The sequence below is a fragment of the Clytia hemisphaerica genome, unplaced genomic scaffold (assembly GCF_902728285.1).
Source record: "Clytia hemisphaerica strain Z4C2 unplaced genomic scaffold, Clytia hemisphaerica genome assembly, whole genome shotgun sequence".
Classification (NCBI taxonomy): Eukaryota; Metazoa; Cnidaria; class Hydrozoa; order Leptothecata; family Clytiidae; genus Clytia; species Clytia hemisphaerica.
The window spans coordinates 20,343-46,486 of NW_027104565.1; the positions used below are offsets into that span (position 1 = coordinate 20,343).

Here is a 26,144-nt window from a genome sequence, read left to right on the forward strand (position 1 = left end):
TCCTAGCCGTAGTCTGAAATATCTCGATCAAGAAATTTTCCATCTCACAGAAAAAAACCGCTTTGATCACTGCATTCAAACATTAGATATATACTTCTGCTAGACCCCCTCTCCCCCTTCACTGGATATGTATATATTGTTAGCCGTAGTCTGTATGTCTATTTTCTGTCTGTGTGTCACTTCGTTTTATCGTTTCGTTTTATCCTTTGACCACTGCATTCAAACATTAAATATATACTTCTGCTAGACCCCCTCTCCCCCTTCACTGGATATGTATATATTGATAGCCGTAGTCTGTATGTCTATTTTCTGTCTGTGTGTCACTTCGTTTTATCGTTTCGTTTTATCCTTTGACCACTGCATTCAAAAACATTAAATATATACTTCTGCTAGACCCCCTCTCCCCCTTCACTGGATATGTATATATTGATAGCCGTAGTCTGTATGTCTATTTTCTGTCTGTGTGTCACTTCGTTTTTGCAAGCAATGTTTTTGTTCTCAATAAGTTTGTTAGAAATGATATCAAATAGTTCAATTCTTTGCGGACAATTTAAAAAAAGTTTGAAACAAAAAAGTTAATTAGAGTACCTGTTAAAACTTTTGATGAAGAAGGTATCATTTTAACATTTTATTAACGTCGTTTTAAAGTTCATAACGTCATTCTTGTAACTAAATTTTTAATTACTCTCAACAGGATAAATTACCAAAAGACTTGTAAAGGCAGTTTTTTGTTAAAAGTGTAAAGGAACAAAAAAAAAGTTTCATCTTCAAATCCCTTAACAAATCCTCCAACTATGATCAGAGCCCTTAATGCGAGCGAAACGAGAAAAAGATCTCCGGGGGGAGGGCTACGGTCAAACTTTGAAGAGTTTTTTTTTCATTTGATCGTTTATTTAAGCCAGCTTCAACATTCAAAGGACTATTAGTGCGTTCAAGGCGCTCAGCTACAGCTTTAACCGGAGTGCGACGCCGGGTACCGGAAAGTGTATTATTAAAGGACCCAAAGTACAATAATTCTCTTTTACAGGACTAAAAAATTAATCACTACTGGATTCGTCAAATAAGTAAAATAATCATGTCAGTTGAGAGTAAAGCTCGTGTTTATGCCGATGTCAATACACACAGACCAAGAGAGTATTGGGATTATGAATCACATGTTATTGAATGGGGGTAAGTAATATTCAACACCATGAATCTTAAAACCTCTGCTTAATATTAAGGTTAATCAGTAACAAGAGCCTTCGCTTCAGGATGTTGTTTAAATCAAATTTTGAAAATATAATTTTACTCAGTGGTCAAACTTCTTTCTTCTCGAAAACATTTTTTGTTATGAAGTTTTGAAAGATGCAGCTTAGCTCAAAAATTCAATAAAATATTAAGTATATGGGTCAGTTTGTTGTGTAACGTCCATTTTCTATCTTACTGTAGAAAGAAAAATTAAAGCTTTGATCTGACCAATGTTGCTGGAATATCTAAAAATCACCAACATTCTTAACTGATTGTAATGCCTAGCATACTATACCCCTCCCTTTATAAATCTAATCCCCCTTTTATGACCAACTCAACCGATTCTCACAGTTAAACCTACCCTACCACATCTTCATAAAGTCTTATTCAAAATATTCTTTACAAGGCTCCTCTTTATAAGACTAATTTGTCCTACCCTTTCATTTATTAAGTGATTTTTTTGGGGGGGTTATTGAAATCTCTATCATAACACCTTTTTTGGTGAAATTCATGCCACTTCATTTAGTGTTCGAGTATTTATTTCTTTGATTAAATGATATGAAAAATTTATTTCTAGGCAACAAGACAACTACCAGCTAGTAAAGAAGCTTGGACGAGGAAAATATTCAGAAGTATTTGAAGGAGTCAAGGTCACAAATAACGACAAAGTTGTAATAAAAATTCTAAAGGTAAAAAGAAATTTCTGTTTTATTAAGTTTGTAATTTTGAATAACTTTTTTTCAGCATACCTTTGGACAGCACAATAGCTAGAACGTATTATTAGTATCTTCCTGGGATTTTATAGATATACCAATAAATTAGGCTTTTACTATTATAATGAATTCTAATGAACTGTCCAGAAAAGTAACAAATGTCAATGTTTACATTTTATAGCCTGTCAAAAAGAAGAAGATTAAGCGTGAAATAAAAATTTTGGAGAATTTGCGAGGAGGGCAAAATATTATCACATTACTGGATGTAGTTAAAGACCCCGTGGTAAGAAAAATTTTGAAATGTTTGCTTTTTCTTCTCTGAGCATGCGCATGAGCAGTCATTTTTTATTGAAGATTGTTCATCGGTTACTTTTTCGAAGCAGGCTACACGGCTTTTTGCGCAATACAATTGGTTCTTTTCGCATGACCACGGGCTTACACTACACAGAGTTGCTCGTCATTAGGAAAATTCATTGTGACGTCACTTTTTTCAAGATGAACACTGCGTTGACATCATTTGTCTCAATCACTGGTTAATGAGGGCGCTACTGTGAAATATTGGCCTTGATCAATGCAACGGCAATATTTCTCAGTACAGCCCTCATCAACCGGTCATTATTGTATTATGAGAAGATGAAAATTGAATGTGTAAAATCCCAGTAGCATAATGAAGAAGTAGAGTTTACAAACCTGTTTTATCGGACGTGAAACAAATATTTGTAATCTTGAAGACAAACCTTTGGAACCATCCATATAGTACGCCAATAGTTGAGGGGGAGGGTGGGGTTCTTTTATTGTTTGAATAATAACCTTTCTATTATTTTCTGCGTGCAAGGGGGGGAGGGGATGTTAAAGGTTTGGGAAATATTGAGGTACATGCTATATAGGTCATCCACATAAACCTATTTAAAACTTACCTATTCATTATAATGTCATGAAAAAAGAAAATTTCAACATTATACGTTTCATGCTCTTTCCTTTTTAGTCGAGGACACCTGCATTAGTTTTCGAATATGTCAATAATACAGATTTTAAGGTAATGATTGATTTTATCTGCTTGTCTGTCGCTATTTCAGAGAGTGATTTTATTAATGATATCAAATTTTCTTTTTCATGAGGCATGAGTTTCTATTTGTGTAAGCTAGCATGTCATTTCTTCTTCTTTCTTCGCCTTTGTTTTAAAGCCAACATATTCTTGATGGTAAAGTGATTGCCACTAAACATAAACCTTGTTGATCGGACTTAGACATGACCATGAGGGGTATACAATATATATCTTTTTTTCTTCATTTCAGTCGCTTTACAATCAGTTTACGGATCACGATGTCAGGTTTTATATGTACGAATTATTAAGGGTAAGTTAATAAAGTAGATGTTTTTTCTGAAAAACAAAACTTCTTGAGATTTTTCCAGAGATTAAATTTGAAAATGTTTGAAAATATAAACCAGCTTCAATACTTCATAATATCTATTGTGTCACCAGGCACTGGATTACTGCCACAGTATGGGAATCACACACAGAGACGTTAAACCACACAACGTCATGATCGACCACGAACAAAAGAAATTACGACTCATTGATTGGGGTTTAGCGGAATTCTACCATCCAATGCAAGAGTACAACGTCCGTGTGGCTTCAAGATATTTTAAAGGGCCCGAACTTTTGGTTGACTTTCAAGAATACGATTACTCACTGGATTTGTGGAGTTTTGGTTGTATGTTTGCTTCAATGGTAAGTTATAAAAGCTTATTCGCAGACATAATTTAGTCTCGCTGGACAGTCTTATGCTACTTACATAATCTTCTGATTGGAGCTGCTCTGACTTGTATACTTACAAGTTGTATACTGTGCTTGCTTGCTTGGTTGGACATTTAGCATAGATATTACTATTCTATGTAATACTGAAAATAATGGTTTTGTATCCTTGTCTTGTTGTATGTTGAGCTTGTTCCTTATTGGTCAGCCTAAGCTGAGCATTCGAATAGGTAAAATTTTCTTCCATCATCATCACCATCATCATAAGACGGCAAAAAAAAAATCCGATTTTCCGATCTCACTTTGATTTCTAAACTTTCTTCCGATCGGGTTAACTTTTTGGGTACTTTTAGCGTGCGTTGTTTTTACAGATCTTAATGTAGTTTCAAGATGGCGGCTCAAGTGATAGTCAGATGTGATAAGTCAGTGTTGTACCAAAGTATTTCCAGTGTAAATTTGCTGCAAGCTTCAATTTCTGTCATTTATTTTTTTTAACCCGGCAAATCAAACACATGATTTTCATCAAGGGGATTCTTTTTCTACATCCTTTGAAGGTTTAAAGCCGTTTGCTCAAGTTTTTGTTTATGTTGCTTAATTTATTGCTGCTTTTTAATAGTTTTTACAATAAAAACATATTTTTCTTGTTTGCCTCTAGGGGAATTGATGGTGTTATAATGTTATTGGGATTTGATAAAGTTTACAAAAGTACAGCTACTGTATAAATTTGATATAAAGACTGGATGCAATCGTGCTTTTTTGGACTTGGACGTGTTTGTGATAAAGGCGAATCGCAAAAAACTGTTTGGTTCCGGTCATTTCTACTTTAAAAAGTGGGAGTCGTTCGGCCGGTCAGTCGAAAATATTTTTCTGTTAAGAAGCAGCTATACATCTTGTTGAAAGGGAATTCGTGTGGACTGATCTGAATTTTAAAATTGAGAAACCGTGGATTAAACTGGTGTTTTCGGTTTACTCTCCATTAGCATGCGGCTCTGTACTTCGATTTGAAAACTTTTAAACACAGAGCGTGCAGAGGTCGACAGTGGAAATCCAGCAAAGCAGGGGAAAAGCTTTCCGACTCTCCAGCTCTACCTGCTGACCATAAATCAGATGACGGGAACCAAATGATGACATCACATCTCCTATTATTGGACTTGTAAAATTATGACAAATGGTCTTTGGAATTTGATCATTTATATTAATATTAATATATACAGTTCTTGTTGAAATTGATCAAACTATTTTTCACGCAGTTCCGGACGCAGATTGTGTTTTTCTAACCTTTTCTAACCTTGGTGCACATTTTGACTGAATGATGGAATGGAATGAATGGCGATAACAGTTTATAGATTATCAGACTTGCCGAAAGCGGGCTGCCGTCAAGTTACACAACATGCACACTCTCGTCACAACTTGCACAGCCATAACAAACAGATCAATCTGGTCTTCATTTAACATTGTTTTAAATTTTAAAAAACACTGCCAGTTCTTGGCACAGAAGAGAGGATTCCCAGTTGAAATTAATTGTTACACCGCTGCCCTGTTGAATTTATTTATTATGGTTGTGTGTTTATTCCGCTAAGGCGGTAAATCAATCGCCCAAATTCATAGACCAATCAAAAGCGAGTTTAAAGCAAAACGGGGGAAAAATGAGCTTCCCCGCATAGTTATGAATTTTAAGTTTTGCTTTCGATTATCATTTGCGACCAGCAAAGTCTTCAAGATGGTTGTGTGCATGTTGTGTAACTTGACGGTTACTAAACTAAAAAATTTATTTACCCAGACTGGAGGGGCCATCCATTGGTACGTACACAGTGAAGGGGGGAGAGGGGGTTCAGCAAAAGCGTACATCTATTGTTTAAACAAAGTCATTACTATTGTTCTCTGCGTACAAGGGGGGAGGGGGTGTCAAATATTTGGAAAATCTTTGCGTACGTACTATATGGACAATGCTAAAGAGAAGTATACTTTGAGCTTCTCGTGGGGGGGGGGTTGGAGGAGCTCTCAGGCTTGTTTTACTTAATTTTAAATCAAGTAATCAAATGTTTCACATTTTGTACATTATTCAACATATTTAGTCTACTCTGTTTCAGTGCATCTCTTACATCTGTTAACCCACTTATTAAAGCTATCTAGCTAAGCTCTATTGGCTGACCTTCCAGCCTCGGCTGGTTTATTCTATTTTGATCGTTTCTATCTTTAGATCTTTCGCAAAGAACCCTTTTTCCATGGACACGACAATTACGATCAAGTAAGCAAACTCTATTTAGATACCATGCTTTTTGGTAGAGTCCTCTACTTTATTTTTTACGTTAGTAAGCCTCAACACCAAGCCTCGACACTAAGCCTCGACACCAAGCCTCAACACTAAGCCTCGACACCAAGCCTCGACACTAAGCTTTCACTTGTCTTAATTTGGAGAATTAAACAAAATGTTATAAAATTATATTGATAATTCTTTTGGTATCATCGTTGAACTTTTACATTTCCTAAGCTTGTGAGAATTGCAAAGATCCTTGGTACAGATGAATTATTCGATTACATGGACAAATACGGAATCAGTCTGGATCCTCGCTTCAACGACATCCTCGGCAGGTTAGTTGATAATTGGTTTTCAAATTTTCAAATATTGAATGCCATCTTGATAATGGTTCCAAACTAAATGGAAAAACAAAGCCTCACTTACATCAGTTTTATCGCGTTTTCTATTTGCGTTTCACAAAGATATAATCCTCAGGTGGCGTGCAACACACTTTCCCAGCTTCAAGTTGCTCACTGCATCATACTACATTTTTATTGTTTTGAAGACAATTTTTGTATTGCAATTCCCTTTTTTCTCTTTTCAATGTTAGACATTCAAAGAAACGATGGGAACGTTTTATCAACACGGACAACCAACATCTAGTCAGTAGTGAAGCTCTCGACCTTTTGGATAAACTACTCAAATACGATCATATGGTATGAACGCTTTCTGTCATTCCTTGATTTCGCTAAGCTCTGCTTTTGAAAATTAACTTCAGTGGCAACTTTCTTGAAAATAAATACAGTGTTGACCCTATTCAATTTTGATGACAAATACAGTGGATTCTTTTTAACTCGAACCTCTATAACTCGAACGTCTCCTTAACTCGAACAAGTTTTCCTGGCCATTCATTAACCAATGCCCTATAAACCCTAGTCTTCCCGTGCGGGTTCGAGTTATGGAGACTCCACTGTAGAATCGCAAAAAGACAAAATCAACATCGATATTTCAAATTCCTGATGAAGATTCTATGTGTTTGTAGTTACTGTATCTAATTCACTTTTAGGAACGATTGACGGCCAGCGAAGCAATGGACCACCCTTACTTTGGTATGTCATTATTAAAAGCTTTACCCTCCATTCTTTTTTTTTAATGTTTGCAGAAAATGTCCGTACAATGGGGGGGGTTGGAGGATAAAGTGTCCGGGAGGATAGTGAAAGTCTACAAAATGTGTCTTGTCCGGGGGTAAACTTGCTCTAAGAGCCCAATTTTTGAGACATATTTTTACCTTTGTTCAAAACCATTTTGTCAATGGTTGACTAATTATCTGACAATGCGAAAATGTTTGTCTCATTGTAAAACCTGAACAAAGATTTTTATTTGTTCGAATTTCAAACTCGAAGAAATTCGCTCAGAGGATTTTAACATTAATAATTTATATTTACTCCCTGTTAGAAAACTTAAAATGTAAAAGCAGTAAATTTATTGAACAGAAAAATAAAGCGACTACTTATGTAGAAATTTTCGTCATCTTTACGTGACTTCATCAGCATAATAGCCAAACAAAAAGTGATATCTTTTTTATAATGGAAGCTAGGAATTTGACAAAAAACTCCCTGTTAATTATATAATTTTTTTTTCTTTCTCTGTTTATTTTTAGCTACAGTAAGACAAGGAGCTGAGAAATCTGACTCCAACAACACCAGCACAGGTGCAGCATCGTCGCCATCAACACCATCCAAATAGACATTTATACCAACCAACAAAATATCCCTCTTGGAAAGAGAAAGACGAACGCCCCCGTGTTTTTGTACAAAATATTTTTTAACCCAATACGATCGTTTAGCGATGGGAAAATATGATGGCTAAATGGAATGAAAGAACTGATGGTTACAAATGACGAAAAAATAAACAATTGTTGATCAGGTTTCTAGTTGTTGGTGGCTAGTAAATGATAGTTATTCTTGGGTGAATGGAATTAAACATCACGATGTACCGTTTAGAACACACTGACAATTCACTGGAATGCTTTGATTGGATGAACATTAGACAGCAGTGTATGATGCTATGAACAGAATACAACTTAAGCAATCTAGTAGAACTGTTATGCGGAAATCAGGATGAAATTTGAAACCAGAAAGTCTGGTTTGTTTTTTATCATGGTTTCAGTTTGATTTCTTGGTTTATGATATGGGACAAACTTGAAACCTTTTTTCAATGTTTCTATAAGCAATAGTAGTTGAATGTTGTCTCGAATATTGTCTCATTGTAAACCGAGAAGTACCATATCTACTAGATTCCGTTGGTTGTGTTTAAAATTCTATTTTCCAATTAGTGAGGGTTGCTAGGCTCCTACCCTAGATTTCTAGTTGAACCTTTTTAAAATTCACAATCTCTTAAAAAGGGTTTTATAAAAAAAATAATTTATAATGATATTTTTTAGAACCAAAACTTTACGATCTTCATTTTGGGCGAACAGAAAATAAGTTGGATGTTCTGTCTTTTCGTTTGTTTTTAAAAATTAATTTGAAGATAAATCAAGTCTTTAAAACTAGTAAAACTAAAGATCCGATGACTTTTTACGAACATGTTTAAGTGAGGATGCGCTGACAATTTTTTATTTGTTTTCTTTATAGTCAGCATAAAGATAAATTATATGATGTGACGATTTTTTTTTAGAAAAAAAAACGTATTCATTATTCAATTACTTGTAATTATTTTCAAACTTTATGTATGACTTAACGAAAATGAAATTTCTAGAACATTTTTATGGCTTATCTTAGTGCGAGGTCTGCTTGAAGAAGTCTTAGATAATTTAAGCTCATGCTCATGCTAAGGAACAAATCACTCTGGTGGAAATCTTTCTTTTTACCCAGTCAGAACCCTCTAAGGACCAAATACTTTGAGAATTTCGTGACTGTAAAGTTCCCGAAAATCTAGCCTTTTAGACAAAAATATACAAGGAAATGCACCATATTTTCGTCCAAACTTTCTTTGCACTGTAAGGGTCCAATTTTAAGGGCTCTGGACATCGGTAAAAATCAAACATTTTAGATTTTTTTTTGGTTCAGGTGATTTATCTGTTTAGTATCTAAAAATATGATTTCGGAAAATTTTTGTGGAAGTATATTTCCTTTAAAATCTCCAAAAACCTCATTTTTGGTAATTTTCTCCACTAAATTTCCATACGAAAACAGCAATAACGAGGGATGTAGCATGTAGCCAAATAGAAAATGTTTCCGAAAAAATCTAAATAAAGAAATTATTTGTCATTAATTAACTTAAAAAAAGTTTGAAACAATAAAATGATTCCCCCAAGGAGATTAGGCTTTTTTTGTGAAAAGTATATGAATAGCGTCGTACTTATTCCTTAATTACTCCAATTACTTAAATTCATTTTTTCACAAGCAGTTTGTTCTTTAAACATGTCAAAAAAGCAAAAACATAAGGTTTTATCTTCAAATTCTGAAATTGATTTTTCACTATGACCAGAGCCCTTAAGGCCTAATTTTTAGCCGCCCACGTACGGGGGCACTACCAATGAAGTATAAGCCCGAAGGGCTAGAAGTGAATCTTTAACCTTTCTCAGGCAAGAAAAAGTGAAGCCTTAAAATATGCGCCGTATGTTTTATGACGGATTGATGATTTTTTTGAGTGATATTTTTTGGCGATAGCATCGTCTATTTGGGGAGGGCTTGCTCCAATCATAGCTTATATACGGACCCAATATTCATCTCGCCGATCCAATGGGGTTTGAATAAACCCCACAAGCAACGGTCTGTTAAGCCTGACTGGGGATGCGGAATATCAAGGTCGACTTACTATTAATATAATTTCTCTCCGATGGGCGGAAAACTCAGCGCGGGTGGCCACCAGTCAAGATAATCGTAAGCGGTGGGCGGGTATGAATCTAACGGGGCAAAAGGTCATTGCCCAAAATTTTTAAAGTGTTATGATTTTCGAAATTACAAAATGGTGGAAATTTTAGCCACGGTCAAGACGTTCTTTTCCTTTTTCTTTGACATATTTGACTGTTTGACTGATCTTTAACATCTAATGATTTTAATTATGGTAGCTGTCGGTAAGAAATCAAAACTTTATGTGTTTTAAGACGATTCTTGATTTTGTTGTTCCCTCCTAGTGAGGAGTTTAATACACTTATAACCACCGTATTTTATAAGCATTGAATACTGAAATTCAAATAACGACCACGCAAGAAAGATAAGTAAACGATGGGATCAAGTGTCAAACATTTTGGCCCGGAAATCAATTATTATTCTGCCTTTAAAGTATAAAACAAGAAGTTCAATCATTCTGAAAGAAGTTATTTGACGATTCTCTTACAAAGAATCACTCGCTCACTCGCTGGCTGAAAGTGAAAGTGAAACTGAAACTGAAACTGTCAGTCAGCAAACACAGACGCAAACGCCTATACCCGTTCTTCTTTAATCTCAGCCTTGAATAATCGCTTGTGGCAAAAAAAGATTGAAGAAAAAAAAACTTTAAAAAGTTCTTAAATAAAGTGATGCTATCATAGCTTATCTAAACCTTAGACAGAGAATGGAGGTAATATATGCTAGCTACTTGTTTGGTTGACCTTCATTATAAAAAGAAAATTGAAGAATTGAAAAATTGGACATCCATTGGAGTCAAACTCGGAACCCCGAGCATATGAGACAGACGATCTAACCGCTTGAGCTAACCACGCTTTGTAGGTAGTGAGGGAAAGCGTGAACTGATAAGAAAGAAAAAGGAAAGAAAGAAACGAGAAGAAAATTAATTCCTGCTTTGATGTTATTATTGAGACAAAAGGATCAGTCATACCGAAATTCCTTTCCACACATCAGCAATCTACTTTTTATAAATAGAAAAACAAGACCCGATTGTAAGGAAGATTCTAAAAAAAATAGCTGTTTTCTTAGACGACTATGTTATCAGTGGTCGAAATATTGAAACTACCATGAGTCAGCTGATTTTTTTTAAATACGCATGTGCGCAGTTTTAGCGGAAGTGGACCGGAAGTTTCGGTGCAGACCAATTTGGCTGAAAATTGTGCTCTGGAACACCGAAAGTGCTTTGGAATCTTCGGATGTTCCAGAGCACAAAAAAAGCAGCACTTTTTGCTCCGGATGTTTCAGGAGCGCTGGGAGGGTCCTAATTTATATCAAATATTTTTGTTGATTTTTTGTACAACTATGTGTGTCACACAGAGAGTTTTTGTCAAATTTGAAAAACTTGTTATTGAAATGAATTTTTTGAATTTTTGTTGAACTTATCAAGTATTTTTGTTGTTGAACTTTGTCAAATTTAATCCAGTATATATAGTGTACTGTATTACTTTGAAAACAGACCCAAGCGCACAGCCAGGCATTTATAAATTTTTTTGAATTTTAGGAGGGGTATTTAAAAAACTGGCGTTTGTCAGTTAGTCACACTAGCATTCCGCTGAAATGCGTATGAAAGATTAATGCTGCGAAGGCGCTATATAGTTTACTTGACTCGCATCGCAAGCAAAAAGAAACTTCCCAAGAAAATAATCTACCGCTAGCTACGGGGAAGACAGAACCCACCTAGATCCACGCACTGCCTGATAGGCTATTTCCTAGAAACTTTACCGGACCTCAAACACTGTATCCATTTACATGTGCGGAATCATTTTTACTTTAGAATATAAACAAGGCCTTAAAAATCTTGGAACTCATAAAATATATTTTACCTATTGCACTCAAAGTAATACAGTAACTAGTACTATCTATAATGAAAGGTGACAGGATTAAAAGAGGGCTGCATAGGTCGAATGTTTATTATATCACATTTTTTAATTTTGTTTTTCAGTGATTTTTAATAAAGTTAACTTCAATGTAGTTCATTGTAGTCAAATTATCTCTCAAAAGAAGTATTTACAAGATGGTGGTTCATAAAGTGTTAAGGCTGTAAGTTCAACAATTCATTTATATTTTTTATAAGGCGTGACCAGTTTAATTTGTTATTCTACGAGCCCAACTGACCCTATTTTTGCTAAAATCAAAAAAGAATTTGGATTTCTACTACAATATTTTACACACTATAGTTATTTGTAAGAATTAAATTTGAATAAAGCTGAAAATTAATTCAAGAAATTGAAAAATTTAGAAAATCAAGCATTCCATTCCATACACTAAGTATATGTAATCACATGATAACGAGTGCAATTCGAGAATAATAAGTGCATTTTTTGAATTGTACGAGTTATTATGTGATTACGAGCTAATCGCACAATTTTTTTACTACTTTTTCCTTGTCTGGAAAATAAATCACACTGAAAGTTTTAAATTTTTCTGTTCTCTTTTTGTTTTATGTTTTTATTGTTTGCTTAAAGATTTTCTTTCTCACCAAAATGAATTTCGAAAGAATGCAATTTAAACATTCGATGAAAAAATGTATGAAAAAACATTAAGATCAATTTTATAAACATTGGCGCGTCATTGAAGAGTGTGATTAACGATTAATTGCTCTCTACATGATGCAATTAATGATTAATTGCTCTCTTTGAAGGCGCGCCAAATAAGAAAAAATAACTCATCGTGCGATTAAATTTTAAATTATGATCTTCATGGAAGATAAGTGAATTTTTGATCCAGATATTTTTTGGAAAATATTTTTGGTACCTTACCAACCTAGATGAATGAAAAATTTATTTTTATTTTACCTACCAACCCATATTTTTCTAATGATCTGCCCGTAGAACAACAAAATAAATTGGTCTTGCCTAATGAATACTTTTTACTGGTCAAAAAAAATTGAATTTAAAATTGGTCAGAAATCCTGTACAACTCCTCTCTGATACCTCTTAAAGATCTCTTTGCCATATCTTATTAACAAACTACAGTAGGAAATGTGGAAGACCTACGAGCCAGCAATCAAAACTTTTTATTGAAGCCGTTAAACTGTATACTTTTTACCATTGCAAGGTTTCCAGGCTAACTCCAACATATGAATCCCTGTGGGAAATTTTTAAGACTTTTATTTCTGCATTTATCTCAAAACTTTCTTATTTACAGTTACATTGCGCCAGAAAAGTTTTACATACAGCCTTTAGGACAAGAAAGTGCTGATGGAAGAGTGTTGGAAATTGATCGTGTTTCTCAAGAACTTCTACTGATAGGTAAGAATCCATTCATTAGGCATTAAGGTCTTGAACTCAATGAATGACACTAAAAACAATTGTATTGAGGATCTTTCTGTACTCTGATATTATTTTTAACAGGGATAATTTTTCTTCTATTCTAAGAATGCAATAAATTTCTCCACTCTATAGTTTTGTTTCTAAGATCAGTGACAGCAAATCAATATAATTTTTCACAAGTTCAACCAGAATTCTTAAAATTCTGCCTTATATTGGTTTTTTAATTCCGAATTATCCATTCCAAATTTGATTTTATTCGAAAGTGCAAACAGTGAAACTTATTATGTATACATTTGAGATACAAACTGCAGAAATAATAACAAGGCCTTATAAATGGTATCTTTTTTAGAAAACCACGGACAAATCCCACCTCGAACTGCAGAAGTGAAAGAGATTTATGGTATTGTTGGAATACTCCATCTTTTAGCAGGTACTGAATCTTTTAATGAAAAACTAAACTAACTAGTCTTGGAGCACCAGTTTTGAGCGCTTTGACAGCTAATACTAATGTCCTGCTACAGAAGTAGTGGCCTCCGAGGGCCATCCAAAAATACATCAACAACAAGTGAAAAGATATACCTGATTGAAACTTTGAATTTCAATTAAATTTTACATATATCTCGTCTTCTTGTGGTATCCAGTAAAAAGCGAACTTGACCATAAAATCACTTCCTCTGTGGCCATTGATTCAAATGAAGTATTATTTTTTCTGATTTCTAGGGCCTTATTTGGTAGTGATAACCAAAAGACAGAGTATTGGTTTCATATTTGATGATGAGATTTTTCAAATGAAAGATTTTGAAATCATCCCTTTCCCGAAGACAACTATGCATTTGACGGAGAGTCAGGTAGCCATTTTATTTATTTATTTCAATTTCTCTTAACTGCTCCATCCCTTGCGATCCCACTTGGAAGAAGACTCAATTTAATTTTATGTTTTATTGACTTTTGGTTTATAAATTGAGTTTTGCAAATTTTTCACCATTTTCTTATAAAATGATTTTCTGATTCTGCGGAATTTTGAATCAATATGTAAAATGCATTTGTTTCTTTTCGGTTTAACTCTAAAAATACAGCACAAAATTTGGTCATGAAGATTTCCCTAATTTTTTATCACAACTGTCATTAAAACCAGTCAGAAGAAAGAAAATCACAGAATTGACTTTTTTTAAGATGAAATATTTTAGATCCCTGATTGCTCAATTTTTATTGACTTTTAATCTTTTACTTACTAGAACTCAGACAATAAGATCTTTTTACAAATGGCAAGGAATGCTTTCAAAACAGATGGATTCTATTTCTCGTACAATTACGATATCACACACTCCATTCAAAGACTTCATAACACCAGCAATGATTTCCAACAACTTCCCCTTTATGAAAGGGTATGTTGCCAGTTTTCTGAATTACTTGAGGGTTAGATTCTGCTGATCAGGGTAGAGATGCCATAGTTGCCAAATAGTGTTTAAACCCACTCTCTTCAAGCCGGTGTAATCTTCGGATTATTTGTTTCTCTTCAATCTTGTCATCATCCTTCTCGATTAAGGCAATCAAAGGGAAGCCATAGTTGCCACAGTGTATTTGAATCGACTCTCCTTTAAGGTGTATTAGCGTGAAAAGAGAGATGCAATCTGCTATTAATTATGCTACTTTTTCTTGTCAAGTTTGTTGCAGCATCATCACTTTGCTGCCAATTCTTAACTTGCCAACTTAATAGTTCTTTAGCTTTTAATATGTATTAAAGTTTAAGCGATGTTCTACAAGGCGAAGGAGCATGATACAATGCAATTTCAGAAAAAAATTACACAATTTGCTTTACAGTACAAACCAAGTCAAAGCATACAGCAACATTACAAAAACTTGTCAATTATGCCTTTAAGCTTTTAATATAGTCCTCTTTTTCAATTTTCACTTTCAGGCTGACCAAAGGTTTGTGTGGAATCACCACATGTTGAGATTGTTCTCCGTTCAACCTGAGGTATGGGTTTAATTTTTATTACTATAGCTAAGCTGCCTGTCACGCCGTATTCTTTTTCAACAAATTTAAAATACAGGTCTTTAAATAATGTTTTTTCAATTCATGGTTACTTTTTCAACACGCTATCCCAACCTGTCTGTTGTCATAGCTTTAAATTAAAATTTTTTTTTAAGTGACAAAAATATGATATCGATAGTATTAGTTCAGAAGATTTTTCTTTAACTTGAATTAAATTTTCCTGTCTTTTCCAGCTTTCAGCTTACACGTTGCCACTAATGCATGGCTGTATCCTTTTCTAAAGAAAGTAAATTAAAACAGTTATTTAAGGTTCACAGGATTTGTAGGCATTGGTTTAAGAATTAAAATCATAAATTCAGTTATCACTGTAATCTAATGTAAGCGTCAATCTAAGATAATTGCAGGAATCTTTTGGTCTCGATAAGAATTTTGAGAATATTTTCCAAGAGAACCTTATTGCAAATAGATCGTAAAATGCAAAACCAGAGTTTCGAAGCCTAAACCCGTAGAGCTAAGATTAGGCTGATCCTTCTATGGTCGAGCATTTACTATCAAGATATTTTGCAAATCATTCCTTAACTTTGTAATTCTATCTGGCCCAACAGTTGTGAAGATTGAAAAAGCATCCATTAAAAGTTTTATATTCGATTTCATTTTGGTGTCAAGAAGAAGTTGTTACAGGGCAGGTAAAAACTCTAACTCTTTATTACTGACGTTAAAAAACATCGGTGCTCAAGTTATCAATTCCTACCTATTTGTAGCCTTCATCAATCAAACTGTTAAATTTTTTTGAAGAAGAGCTAGCTAATTTGACCTGCTTTCTGACTGTTAACTTATTATATTCAAAAAGTAATTTGTCTCGATAATCTTAAGGTACCCGATACAACATTCGAGGTTTGGATGATCAAGGCGAAGCAGCCAATTTCTGTGAAACCGAACAAATTATCATATATAATGGTGAAGTCGCATCATACTTACAGGTTTGAATTTTCCTCACCTTGAAACCATTCTTAAAATGTGTTGAATTGAAATAAAAGTATAATTGATTTGACTCTTTCTGTCACTTTTCTTTATTTACCAACCCATGCTACCATTTTGTTAAATTCTGTGGCAGAATCTCACTATCAGTTTTATCTTTTACCGCACAACCAACCCTTCTTATTTACTTGCTTAGCTCGCAAAACAACAAATCATTGTTTTTTTTCGTTTTTTTAGACACGTGGATCAATTCCCTTGTACTGGTCACAATACCCAACCATCAAATACAAACCTAAGCCAAAGTTGAATGCCAGCAAAAGTCACGTAAGTTGTATCTCTCCATTTCAAAATTCAAGGGATTATAAGTTTTTTTCGAATTACAGAAAAATTCGAAATTATAGAGAGTATTTGAAAAATACTTTCCAGCTGAGATTCCAGAAAGATTCTAATTATAGAATTTCGAATTAGGAAGGGTTGACTGTTTCTACGGGATGCAAAGTTAATTGAGATAGTTCACTTCGAAAAAGATGAAAACGACTTCCTAATTTTCTCCTCGATCAGTCAACTCAATTATAAAGAGATTCCATTCTAAATTATTCTTTGGTTTGAAAATTTATGACTTGGTTCGTCTTTGTCTATCTTTAAATTCTACAAGTCATTGTAAAGGCCGGTCTCCACTTGCGCGCGCTACAATCGCACTTTTCAATCCTTTTTGCTTGGAAAAAAGATTACGTCATAAAAATGTAGCGTGCGCTCGAAATAAAAAGTTGAACACATTTCAACTTTTTTTAACCGTTACGTCAGATCGCTCCTATGGAGTTGCTTCATTTTTCTTTTGACCAATAGCGCGATAGCTTTGCTCGAAAAAGTGCGATTGAAGCGCGCGCAAGTGGAGACTGGCCTTAACCCTATTCGGCCTAGGGGGGGGCTCTTTCTGTTCGGACGTCAAACTATTGGTAATAGCTCCTGAAATAATAGAGCTTTTGCCTTGAAATTTTCTGTAAATTCCTAACTTTTATTTAGCTTCAAAATAAAAAAAAATTTGACACCTAAAATTTTCACACCTTGAGTATGATGACATTTCTGACAGTAAGGTGTCACAAAAATTGACACTTTTCCAATACAAATTTATTTTTAATGTCTAATATATCGTTTAAACCGTAATTTATTGAATATTTAGGATAAAATAAGCATTTTAAACTCAGACAACTTTTTTCTAAAGCTTTTGTTAGAATACAATAGCTATTTATAAGAACAAAGGAAATTTTCGGTTTTTGCTCACCTTGGGCATGATGAGTGACGTCATCAAAAAATTTTTTTGTCAAAAGTTACCTTACGTGACAAAGATCTTGTGTGCCAAATTTCACCCAAAAAGACCAAATAGATCAAAAGTTAAGGGGTGGTACAGGAAAAGCCCCCCCCCCCCTAGTTCTGAACCGCCCCTAAAAGCCTAGGTTGAATAGGGTTAAGGCTCTTCTCAAATAGCTATTCATCGAAATCTCATCATATTTTAGAGTGACGGATTCAAAAAGCATATCAACACTCAACTAATGTTCTATGGTAAACAAATACTAGTCAATTTGGTAAGTTATTGGGGATGTTTCGTTTTTTCAAAATTTATCATGTCAAAATACTGTAAATAGGGATTTTCTATCCTGAAAATTTGTTCCATCTTATTAATTACCATTTCAGATCGATACAAAAGGTGGCGAGAAAATCCTTGGTGATCGCTTTGGTGTCGAATGTAAAAACAGTGGATATACTGATGTGCATTTGAAGTAGGTTCCTTTCATTTAACACTTTTCCAACTCAGCATTATCAAAGTGCGTTCCCGTGCTTTAGAGAGATGGAAACTTTTCCTTTTAGGTATCAGGGGGATCCTTAATAGTAACAGTTAATTTCTTGTTCTCCTTCAATAGAGTTTGAATAGAGTTTTGTGTACGTATGATTGTATACCTTTGTTTTCCAATCCAAATAATTTCGAGGTCTTTTGAATGCTTTCAGACTGAAAAAAATAGTTAGGTTTCACTGAAATTCGGCACGAATCTTTCGGTGAATATCTGGTGTTTTTCATTTTTTTGAATTTTGGTTTTGGATATTTGATCCCGCAAAAATATCTAACTAACTGGATTTTCCATTTGGCATTTCACAAAGTCACAAAGTTGAGATCCTAGCGGTTGTCACGCTTACTGTAACCGAAAAATAATACAGATCATTTTACACAGGGACTTTTTTAATTTTCAGATACATTGCGTTCGACTTTCACAAAGAGTGCAGTAAAATGCGATGGGATCGTCTTTCCTTGTTGATGGACGAGTTGAAAGGTTCTTTAGAAGATATGGCGCATTTTCGAATGAACCGCGCACGAGAAGCACTCTTGGAACAGGGTGGTGTTGTGCGCACAAATTGTATGGATTGTCTAGATCGAACCAACGTTGTACAGAGCCTCATAGCTAGGTAATCTTTTGCTTTTTTATAAATGTGTGAAAAAGTATAGTCTCTCCCCTGGTAGATTTTGGGTGATATCATCATCGCCGTGTTTAATTATCTATCAACCCTAGCTTCATAAGGAAGTCAGATTTTTTGAATCTATTGCATGCTCGTCTGTAAAAAAGTAACGGCTCACGTCAAACCATTTAACTTTGACAAAATAAACTCAAACTAAATAAAAGCAGGCGGTGTTAGTAGTGATTAACGCTAAAATTGTTCATGGAAAATAAAATCTTGAAAGAATTTGTAATTCTTCCTCTAATTTATCGACTCACCCTTTCGAAAATACTCGCAATCTTTATACAATGCAGTGTATTGTAGATATTGTAGAAAGTTTTTCTAGAATGTGTATAGAATTAAAACTTACAATACACTGCATTGCCTGAAGATGGCGCCAGCATGAAACGCCGTGTAGTAATCATTAGTTTAGTTAGTTATTAGTGGTTATCAATCTTGACTGCCGTCCAGGAGGTCGGGGTTCGATTCCCGCTCGGTGCTGTGATTCACTTGGCAAGTGAATGTACCTTCGCCCGGGCGAACCCATGTCATGTGAGGGGAATTGGGTAGACAGAAACTCAAGAAGCCTGTCGGTGACTGTGCTAGGTATCGATTCCACAATCCATCGTGGACGAGGTGAGATTGCGCTGGCCTTGTGGCTCCCTAGTGGTTCATGCTGGACTTAACACACTCGATCCAAAAACTGTGTGTTAGTGTCTCGCAAGCTGGTCGCAGTATAAACCATCGCGTAGACGGTTCTAATGAGACGACTCCTAGACCGCTCAATACGGAACCGGGTGTCCTCTGCAAAGAGCAGCCAGTCATCAGTTAGTTATTTATATATTTCTTGTTGATATCTGTCATAAAGAATGAAACCGTTTCATTATCATGTTTTCTTAGGTCGATTCTTGAAAAACAGTTACAAGATTTCAAGATCATACCCGAAGGTTCTTTCATCAAAGATTATGATTCGTTTGAACCAATCTTTCGTAACGTTTGGGCAGATAACGCAGATATGATGGCCCATCAGTATACTGGGACGGGCGCTCTCAAAACTGATTTCACAAGGTAACTATCGCTTTGTTATATCGTTATTTGTTTCTAGTTTTGAGATTTTTCTAACAAACTTTGCTGGAGATTGCACCTCCTCCCGCTCAATCACGTCGCATTGCACCTCTTAATTGCACCTCTTAATTTTTGAAATCTCCCGACTCGAAATTTGACCGAGGGTAATTTATTCAGAATTTCACGAAAACAAGAATGTGATTGTAAAAGGTAAATTTCTCCCTTTTTTCCTGCACAAAGGACTGGAAGGCGAACAAAATTCGGTCTACTTCAAGATGGCTACAACTCAATGGTTCGATATTACAAAAATAATTTCTCTGATGGTTACAGACAGGTTGGTTAATGTTTACAAAATATATTGTAATTATTTTTTCCATTGCGGATCTGAAAGAGATGAAAATAAGGTTAAATATTTTTAGATATTAGGCCGGTTACTTCCTATTCTTTCATTATGTTTGATTGATTTCCTATCCCTTTTGGATCAAGAATTATTCCACATTCGAGTCAATTCAAAATGAAAAAGCTTGTAATTTTAGAATTGACTAGAATACAAATAAACCAGCTGTGCTGGAAGGTCAGCCCGGAATGATAAGAAAGATTAGAAGATAAGAAGATTAAAATAATTAATTCAAGGAAAACTAGTTGTCCCGTATTTTCCAAGGAAAATTATACTTATCGCGTATTTTCCAAGGAAAATTAGTTATTGCGTACTCTTAGGTGCCAAATAAACGGGCCCATCTGCTTGTTAATTTTTCGATTTTTGGGGTTTCAGAAGTACAATTTCCAACCCCCCCGGCAATTAGGTCCCCCCGTTTATCAAAATTTCGAAAATTTTCCAACCCCCCCGTTTATTCGAACCCCCTCCCCCGTTTATTTGGCACCTAAGAGTATTTTCCAAGGAAGATCACTAGACCGTATTTTCCAAGGAAAATCACTGCTCCGTATTTTCTGAGGAAAATTAGTTGTTGCGTATTTTCCAAGGAAAATTAGTTATTGCGTATTATCCAAGGAAAATTAGTTATTGCGTATTTTCCAAGGAAAATCACTGGTCCGTATTTTCTGAGGAAAATTAGTTGTTGCGTATTTTCCAAGGAAAATCCTTTGTTCCGTTCTTTCCCAGGAAAATCAATTTTCACGTATTTTTCAAGGAAAATTAACCATTACATACTTTCCAAGGAAAATCAATTTTTCCCTATAGCTAATTTCCAAAGGAAATCATTATAATTTCCAAAGGAAATCATTTGTGTCGTACATGTTTTTTTTTTATAAGCAAGTGTATGCCCCTTGGTCAGGCTCGTGTATGCTTAAGTTCTCAAAGCATCCAGGCATAGTCTATGCTTATTATATTCTTATGAATCATGCTTATGATTCACCCCGAGCCAAGTTTTTAATGAAATTTCTGAAATTTTGTAAAAGTTTTTTCAGATTTTGGGAGCAGTGGAATGTTAGCTTGCCGTGGAATGTCTTATTTTTTACTTGACCTCTACAAAACCTTTTTAAACAGATAAAAATGAGCACTTGAAAAATATTTTAGGCTGACATATATGCTCATGTTATGCTTAGGAATTCTGCAAATTTGAGCCTTCATATTCTTAAGCGTTATGCTTATAAAAAAAACATGTATTCTCCAAGGAAAATTACAGCACTTTATTGAATTTTTTTTGAAAGAAAAGACGTACATGTTTTTTTTAATAAGCAAGTGTCTGCCCCAGGCTTGCATTATGCTTAGCATTCTATTGTTCTCAAACAATAGAGCCATTGTTTAGGTACCAAAAACTGAGCCTGCATATGCTTATAAACGTTATGCTTATAAAAGAAAAAACATGTATTTCCCTTGCAAAAAAAACAAAATAACTGAAATTCCTTGAGCAATCATTAGTTGGATTTTTCTTTTTGAAAAAGAAGATTATTATTCCCTTGAGAAACACACAGAAAATCAATTTCCTATGCGAAAATTCATAGCCTGTCTTATTTAATTGAAAATACAGATTTTATTTATTTTTCTCTTGGAAAACTGCTCAGAATGATGATTTCACAAACTGGGGGGAGGAGTCTTCAAAAGTCATGCATCCGACATGTTCTAGTCCAACAGCTAAAAAGTCCGATAAGGCAATCGAAGGTTGCTCCAGTTTTTCCGAAACCAATTTTGCCCGACAAAAATTGTCAAAAGAATATTTGTTTCAGAAAAAACGTTATTAGCTTGTCTGACTAGCCAACCAATTTTTAACAGTTCAAAGTAGGCGGAGGACCGTGTCCGTCTAGTACAGACTTTTAAACTAAATTTAGGGAAAAAGTCTCTCAAAGGGTCCCAAAATCATCAAAATTTTGTCTCTCAAAGGGGCGATTTTCGATTTCTGCCTCGGACATACCTGTCACCTCGCAAACCTAAGTACCCCCCCCCCCCCCCCACGTAGCATCAAACCATTGAGTTTCAAGCCGAAGGCTAGAGGTCAATCTCCTTGGTAGGATTTGAAGCCAACAAATCCTACCAAAGTTGCGCGGCCTTGAGCGACCCGCCTGGTTTTTACACAAATGACAGATTGAAACTAAAATTTACCGCTTCATTTTGAAAAATATATCACTCGAAAACAAAGGAATTGCTAGATTCAATCCGTCATCAAAAATACGGCGCATATTTTAAGGCTTCAATTTTTCTTGCCTGAGAAAGGTTAGAGATTGACCTCTAGCCTTCGGCTTGAAACTCAATGCCCTGTACCCCTTTTTGCCAAATATCCCCCTATGTATATCTCGAGGAAAGTGTATTGGAACTTTGTGATTCAAAGGCAGATTTTGGATGAAAATTGTATCGAAAGTATCAAAAGATTAAAGGACAACAACAAGTCAACAAGATCTGCTATTTAAAAAGATAATTTTCTCGTCCTCCATCATCTTCCGTGCAAATTTTGTTAACAGCTAGTTAAGCATCGTCGGGGCGGGGCGGGACGATACTTGGATGGGGGACCAACCTGGTAAGTCTGTTTTAGACTTTTAGAAAGAAAAATATCAACAAGGAGTATGAAAATCTAGTGAAAATCAATTGATATTTAAGGTTAAAAAATATCATAGAGCCTCGTTTTTTGTTTGACATTCTGTTTTTATCTTTTTGAAGGCGTTTTCAAGCTCAGAAAATTATGATCTGTACCTCAAGACTGAGGACCGTCTGGACCGTTATAAAGCCAAGGAGTGCTTGAAAAATCAATGTTTTTGATTAGGTCTGAAATATTTTTGATCCCTGTGGATAGATTAGTTTAGAAAAGAAAAAAAAAATACATGTAGTGGCATCGAACCCTGGACCATCTGGCCTTGAGTCTGATGCTCTACCGACTGAGCTAATTCATCGAGTATGTGCTGCGAAAGCAAATGGTGTTATGGATCAGGTGCAGTTAGCGTGGTCACTGGTGTAGCGCACTGTTAACGAATATAACCTAATGTCGTTTAACCTAATAATGTTATAAAATACAGACCAGAAAGTATTTCACTGTTAAACAATCCACTCCAAAAACCACTGTCCACTGTTTAAAATCCACCGAGTCATGTTCGGTCCGGTCTGTTAAACAATCCAACCTATAGTCATTCCGCCACTGTCCATCTGTTAACAATCCACCTAGTCCGGTCCACTGTTTAACAATCCAATATGTCATGTCCGGTCCCTGTTAAACAATCTCACCTACCAAACCAGTCCACTGTTTAACAATCCAACCAGTCCACTGTGAACATACGTCAACTCTCCCGCATTGAGCGGGAGACTCCCATGTTAAAGATTTTCTCCACGTGAAGAAAATTTGCCAAATCTCCCGCATTTTTTGGGATTTTTCCTCGCATCTCCCGCATTTCCAAAAATTCTGATTTGAAAACCAAACGGCGATTTCTGGATTTGAAAAACGGAACGAAAAATTCTCCAATTTTTCCGAAAAAATTTCCAATAAAAATGGATTTTACGGAAAATTTCCCGATTTTCGATTTTGAAAAATCAATATCGGGGAAAATTTTTCACTTGGAGCTTCCCGCATTTTTGGGAGGCGAAGTTGNTCAGTTTGCTCTTTTATTCGCTCTTTCAATTCGCTCGTGCGCTCTTTTATTCGCTCTTTTTGTTTGCTAAACGCATTCGGTTTGCTCTTTTCATTCGCTCATTCGCTCTTTTGATGCGCTCTTTTATTGCGCTCTTTCAATTCGCTCTTTTCGTTCGCTCTTTGCATGCGCTCTCTGTTCGGCAAATCATCAGTTCGGGATTTTATCCATTCTGCAAATTATCAGTTCCGTAAATTTAGTGTTCTGTAAAGTAGCTTATTACGGCATGGAAACGGCTAGTTTCAGAAAAAAAATTCTGAAGTTTTTTTAAAAGATGGCTGACCAAAAGTTACATACCATTCTGCAAGTATTAGGCTTACATAATTACGTTCAGAATTTCAAAGATGAAAACATCACATCTGATATAATTTCAATGTTATCAAAGGAAGATTTCAAGTCACTAGGGCTTACAGATAATTCTACTATCATGAGATTGAGAATTAAATGTTGTTCATTTGGTGGTGAAAGTCCAGGTAAAGTTTTGACAAATGGTGCACCAAAATTTTTAATTCCTAAACAAGTACTTGAAAACTTTCTGGAAGATGGATGTTTAATTGAAGAAATAGCTAACATGCTGAATATTTCTGTACGCACTATTTACAGGCGAATGGAAGACTATGGTTTATCAAAACATAAGTTTTCTGAGATTAATGAGGAGGATTTAGACATCTTGTTGATAAGACTTGTTGAAGAATTCCCTCATTGTGGAGAGGTAATGCTAAGAGAATTATTAAAGGAAAGAAGCATCAAAATTACCAGACAAACTTTGCGAGACAGCTTGAACCGGATTGACGAAAATGGTAGTCTAAAGATGAGGAAGAAAAAGAGTTTACACCGTAGAGTTTACAGTGTACAGGGACCAAATCATTTGTGGCATCTGGATACAAACCATAAACTTGTAAGGTGGAATTTTATCATAACTGGTATAGTTGACGGTTTTAGTCGTTTACCTGTAGGTTTGTATTGCACCAATAACAACAAGGCTTTAACTATTTTGAGTTGCTTTCAAGCTTCTGTTGAAGAGTATGGTTTGCCCAGCAGAGTGCGTGCGGACAAAGGGAAAGAAAATGTTTTGGTGGCTGATTATATGATCGAGAGAAGAGGGGTTGGTAGGAAAAGTATGATTACTGGAAAGAGAGTTGAAAGATTGTGGCGCGATGTGTATACTGGTGTTCTCTCTTATTTTTCTAACATTTTCACTTACTTAGAGGATCAAGATGTCTTAGATTCAACTAATATCCTGCATCTCACTGCATTACATCATGTGTATCTTCCTTTCATTACTGAAAAGCTCTGCAGATGGAGACAAGCATGGTCCACACATCGCTTAAGAACAGTAAACTCAACTCCACAGCGACTTTGGGTGACTGCTCAAATGACCAATCCTATTGACATTGATCCTCCTGTTGTTGACGAATTTTATGGAGCTGAAGATAACGTAGTTTTGAATGAAGAAGAACAAGGAGACACTAGACCAATATTTGAATTTGATGGTTTATCTTTGAGTGAGGAATGCTTAGTAGAACTTGAAAACATGTCACTTGATCAAAGAGAGGATTGTGGAATAAGTCAATACTACGAAGCTGTTCGGATCATTGCACAGTTTCATCAAATTAACTGATCAATTTGATTATGTTAAAAAACTTCAATACAATGTGGTATACCATCATTCTTCTAATTTATTTGACGGCAAAACACACTTTTTGGTACTTTTTATTTTTTCTTTCTTTCTTTTCCAGCTCCTTGAAAACCTTTTCTCTCATTTGATCGTAAAGTTTTTCTTTCATAGATTTAAAAGTTAATCTCATGGTTGATTGAAATTTGATTTACGTTTTTGTTTACGTTAATTTGAAATTTCCCGCTGTTTTGTAATTTCCCTCTGTTTTTTAATCGAATTTTTTGACGTTCGATTTTCGAATGCGTTCTATAGAGAAACAAAACCAAAACAAAACAAAAAAACTCTCAGCTCAGTAAGTAAAGAAGAAACATAATCATAATCAGATGATGGAAGATTCAATTTGATTGATTAGAATATATTATGCAGTTTTTATGCCTGGTGCTTCTTGAGCTATGTATAAGAGTTATTCAGTATAATTGAAATCTTTTAATGCTTCATGATGAGTCGCCTTATTTCAATCTTAACCATATGAGATTAACCAGGAATCCCATGCTTGATTTCGTGAAATTCTGGGATAAATTTCCCTTGGTCACCTTTTTAAATTTTTGAAATTCCCCTCGTTTCACTCGGGAAATTTCAAAAATTTCAAAAGTGACCTCGGGAAATTTATCCCAAATTTCCCTCATAACCATGAGATTACTAGTACAAATTCAGTGGGTATCTCCTACCGGCTTTTGCGTCGTCTTTTTGCTCTTCGTACTATAATTAGAAGAAAATTTACCTTTATCGTACAAAATTAGAGCAAAATCAGAAATTAGTGGATTATTTTAAT

General features: G+C 35.0%; 2 protein-coding genes across 2 annotated transcripts; both read left to right on the top strand.

Annotated features, from left to right (window-relative positions):
* The first annotated feature begins 1,005 nt into the window (after positions 1 to 1,005).
* Positions 1,006 to 8,697, top strand: LOC136823399 (casein kinase II subunit alpha-like). The gene is made up of 11 exons (XM_067079582.1): positions 1,006 to 1,170; positions 1,805 to 1,916; positions 2,122 to 2,223; positions 2,926 to 2,976; positions 3,236 to 3,295; positions 3,424 to 3,672; positions 5,897 to 5,944; positions 6,188 to 6,288; positions 6,546 to 6,651; positions 7,002 to 7,044; positions 7,596 to 8,697. The coding sequence occupies exons 1-11, from the start codon at positions 1,076 to 1,078 to the stop codon at positions 7,679 to 7,681; spliced, it is 1,053 nt and encodes a 350-aa protein (XP_066935683.1). The 5' UTR covers positions 1,006 to 1,075; the 3' UTR covers positions 7,682 to 8,697.
* A 3,064-nt stretch (positions 8,698 to 11,761) lies between these two features.
* Positions 11,762 to 19,969, top strand: LOC136823396 (phosphatidylinositol-3-phosphatase SAC1-like). The gene is made up of 15 exons (XM_067079579.1): positions 11,762 to 11,868; positions 12,976 to 13,079; positions 13,450 to 13,530; positions 13,821 to 13,948; positions 14,336 to 14,485; positions 15,019 to 15,078; positions 15,330 to 15,363; positions 15,702 to 15,782; positions 15,970 to 16,076; positions 16,312 to 16,398; positions 17,589 to 17,657; positions 17,767 to 17,852; positions 18,319 to 18,531; positions 19,462 to 19,629; positions 19,867 to 19,969. Exons 1-15 carry the CDS (start codon positions 11,843 to 11,845, stop codon positions 19,967 to 19,969), a joined length of 1,497 nt encoding a protein of 498 aa, XP_066935680.1. The 5' UTR covers positions 11,762 to 11,842.
* The last annotated feature ends 6,175 nt before the right edge of the window (positions 19,970 to 26,144 follow it).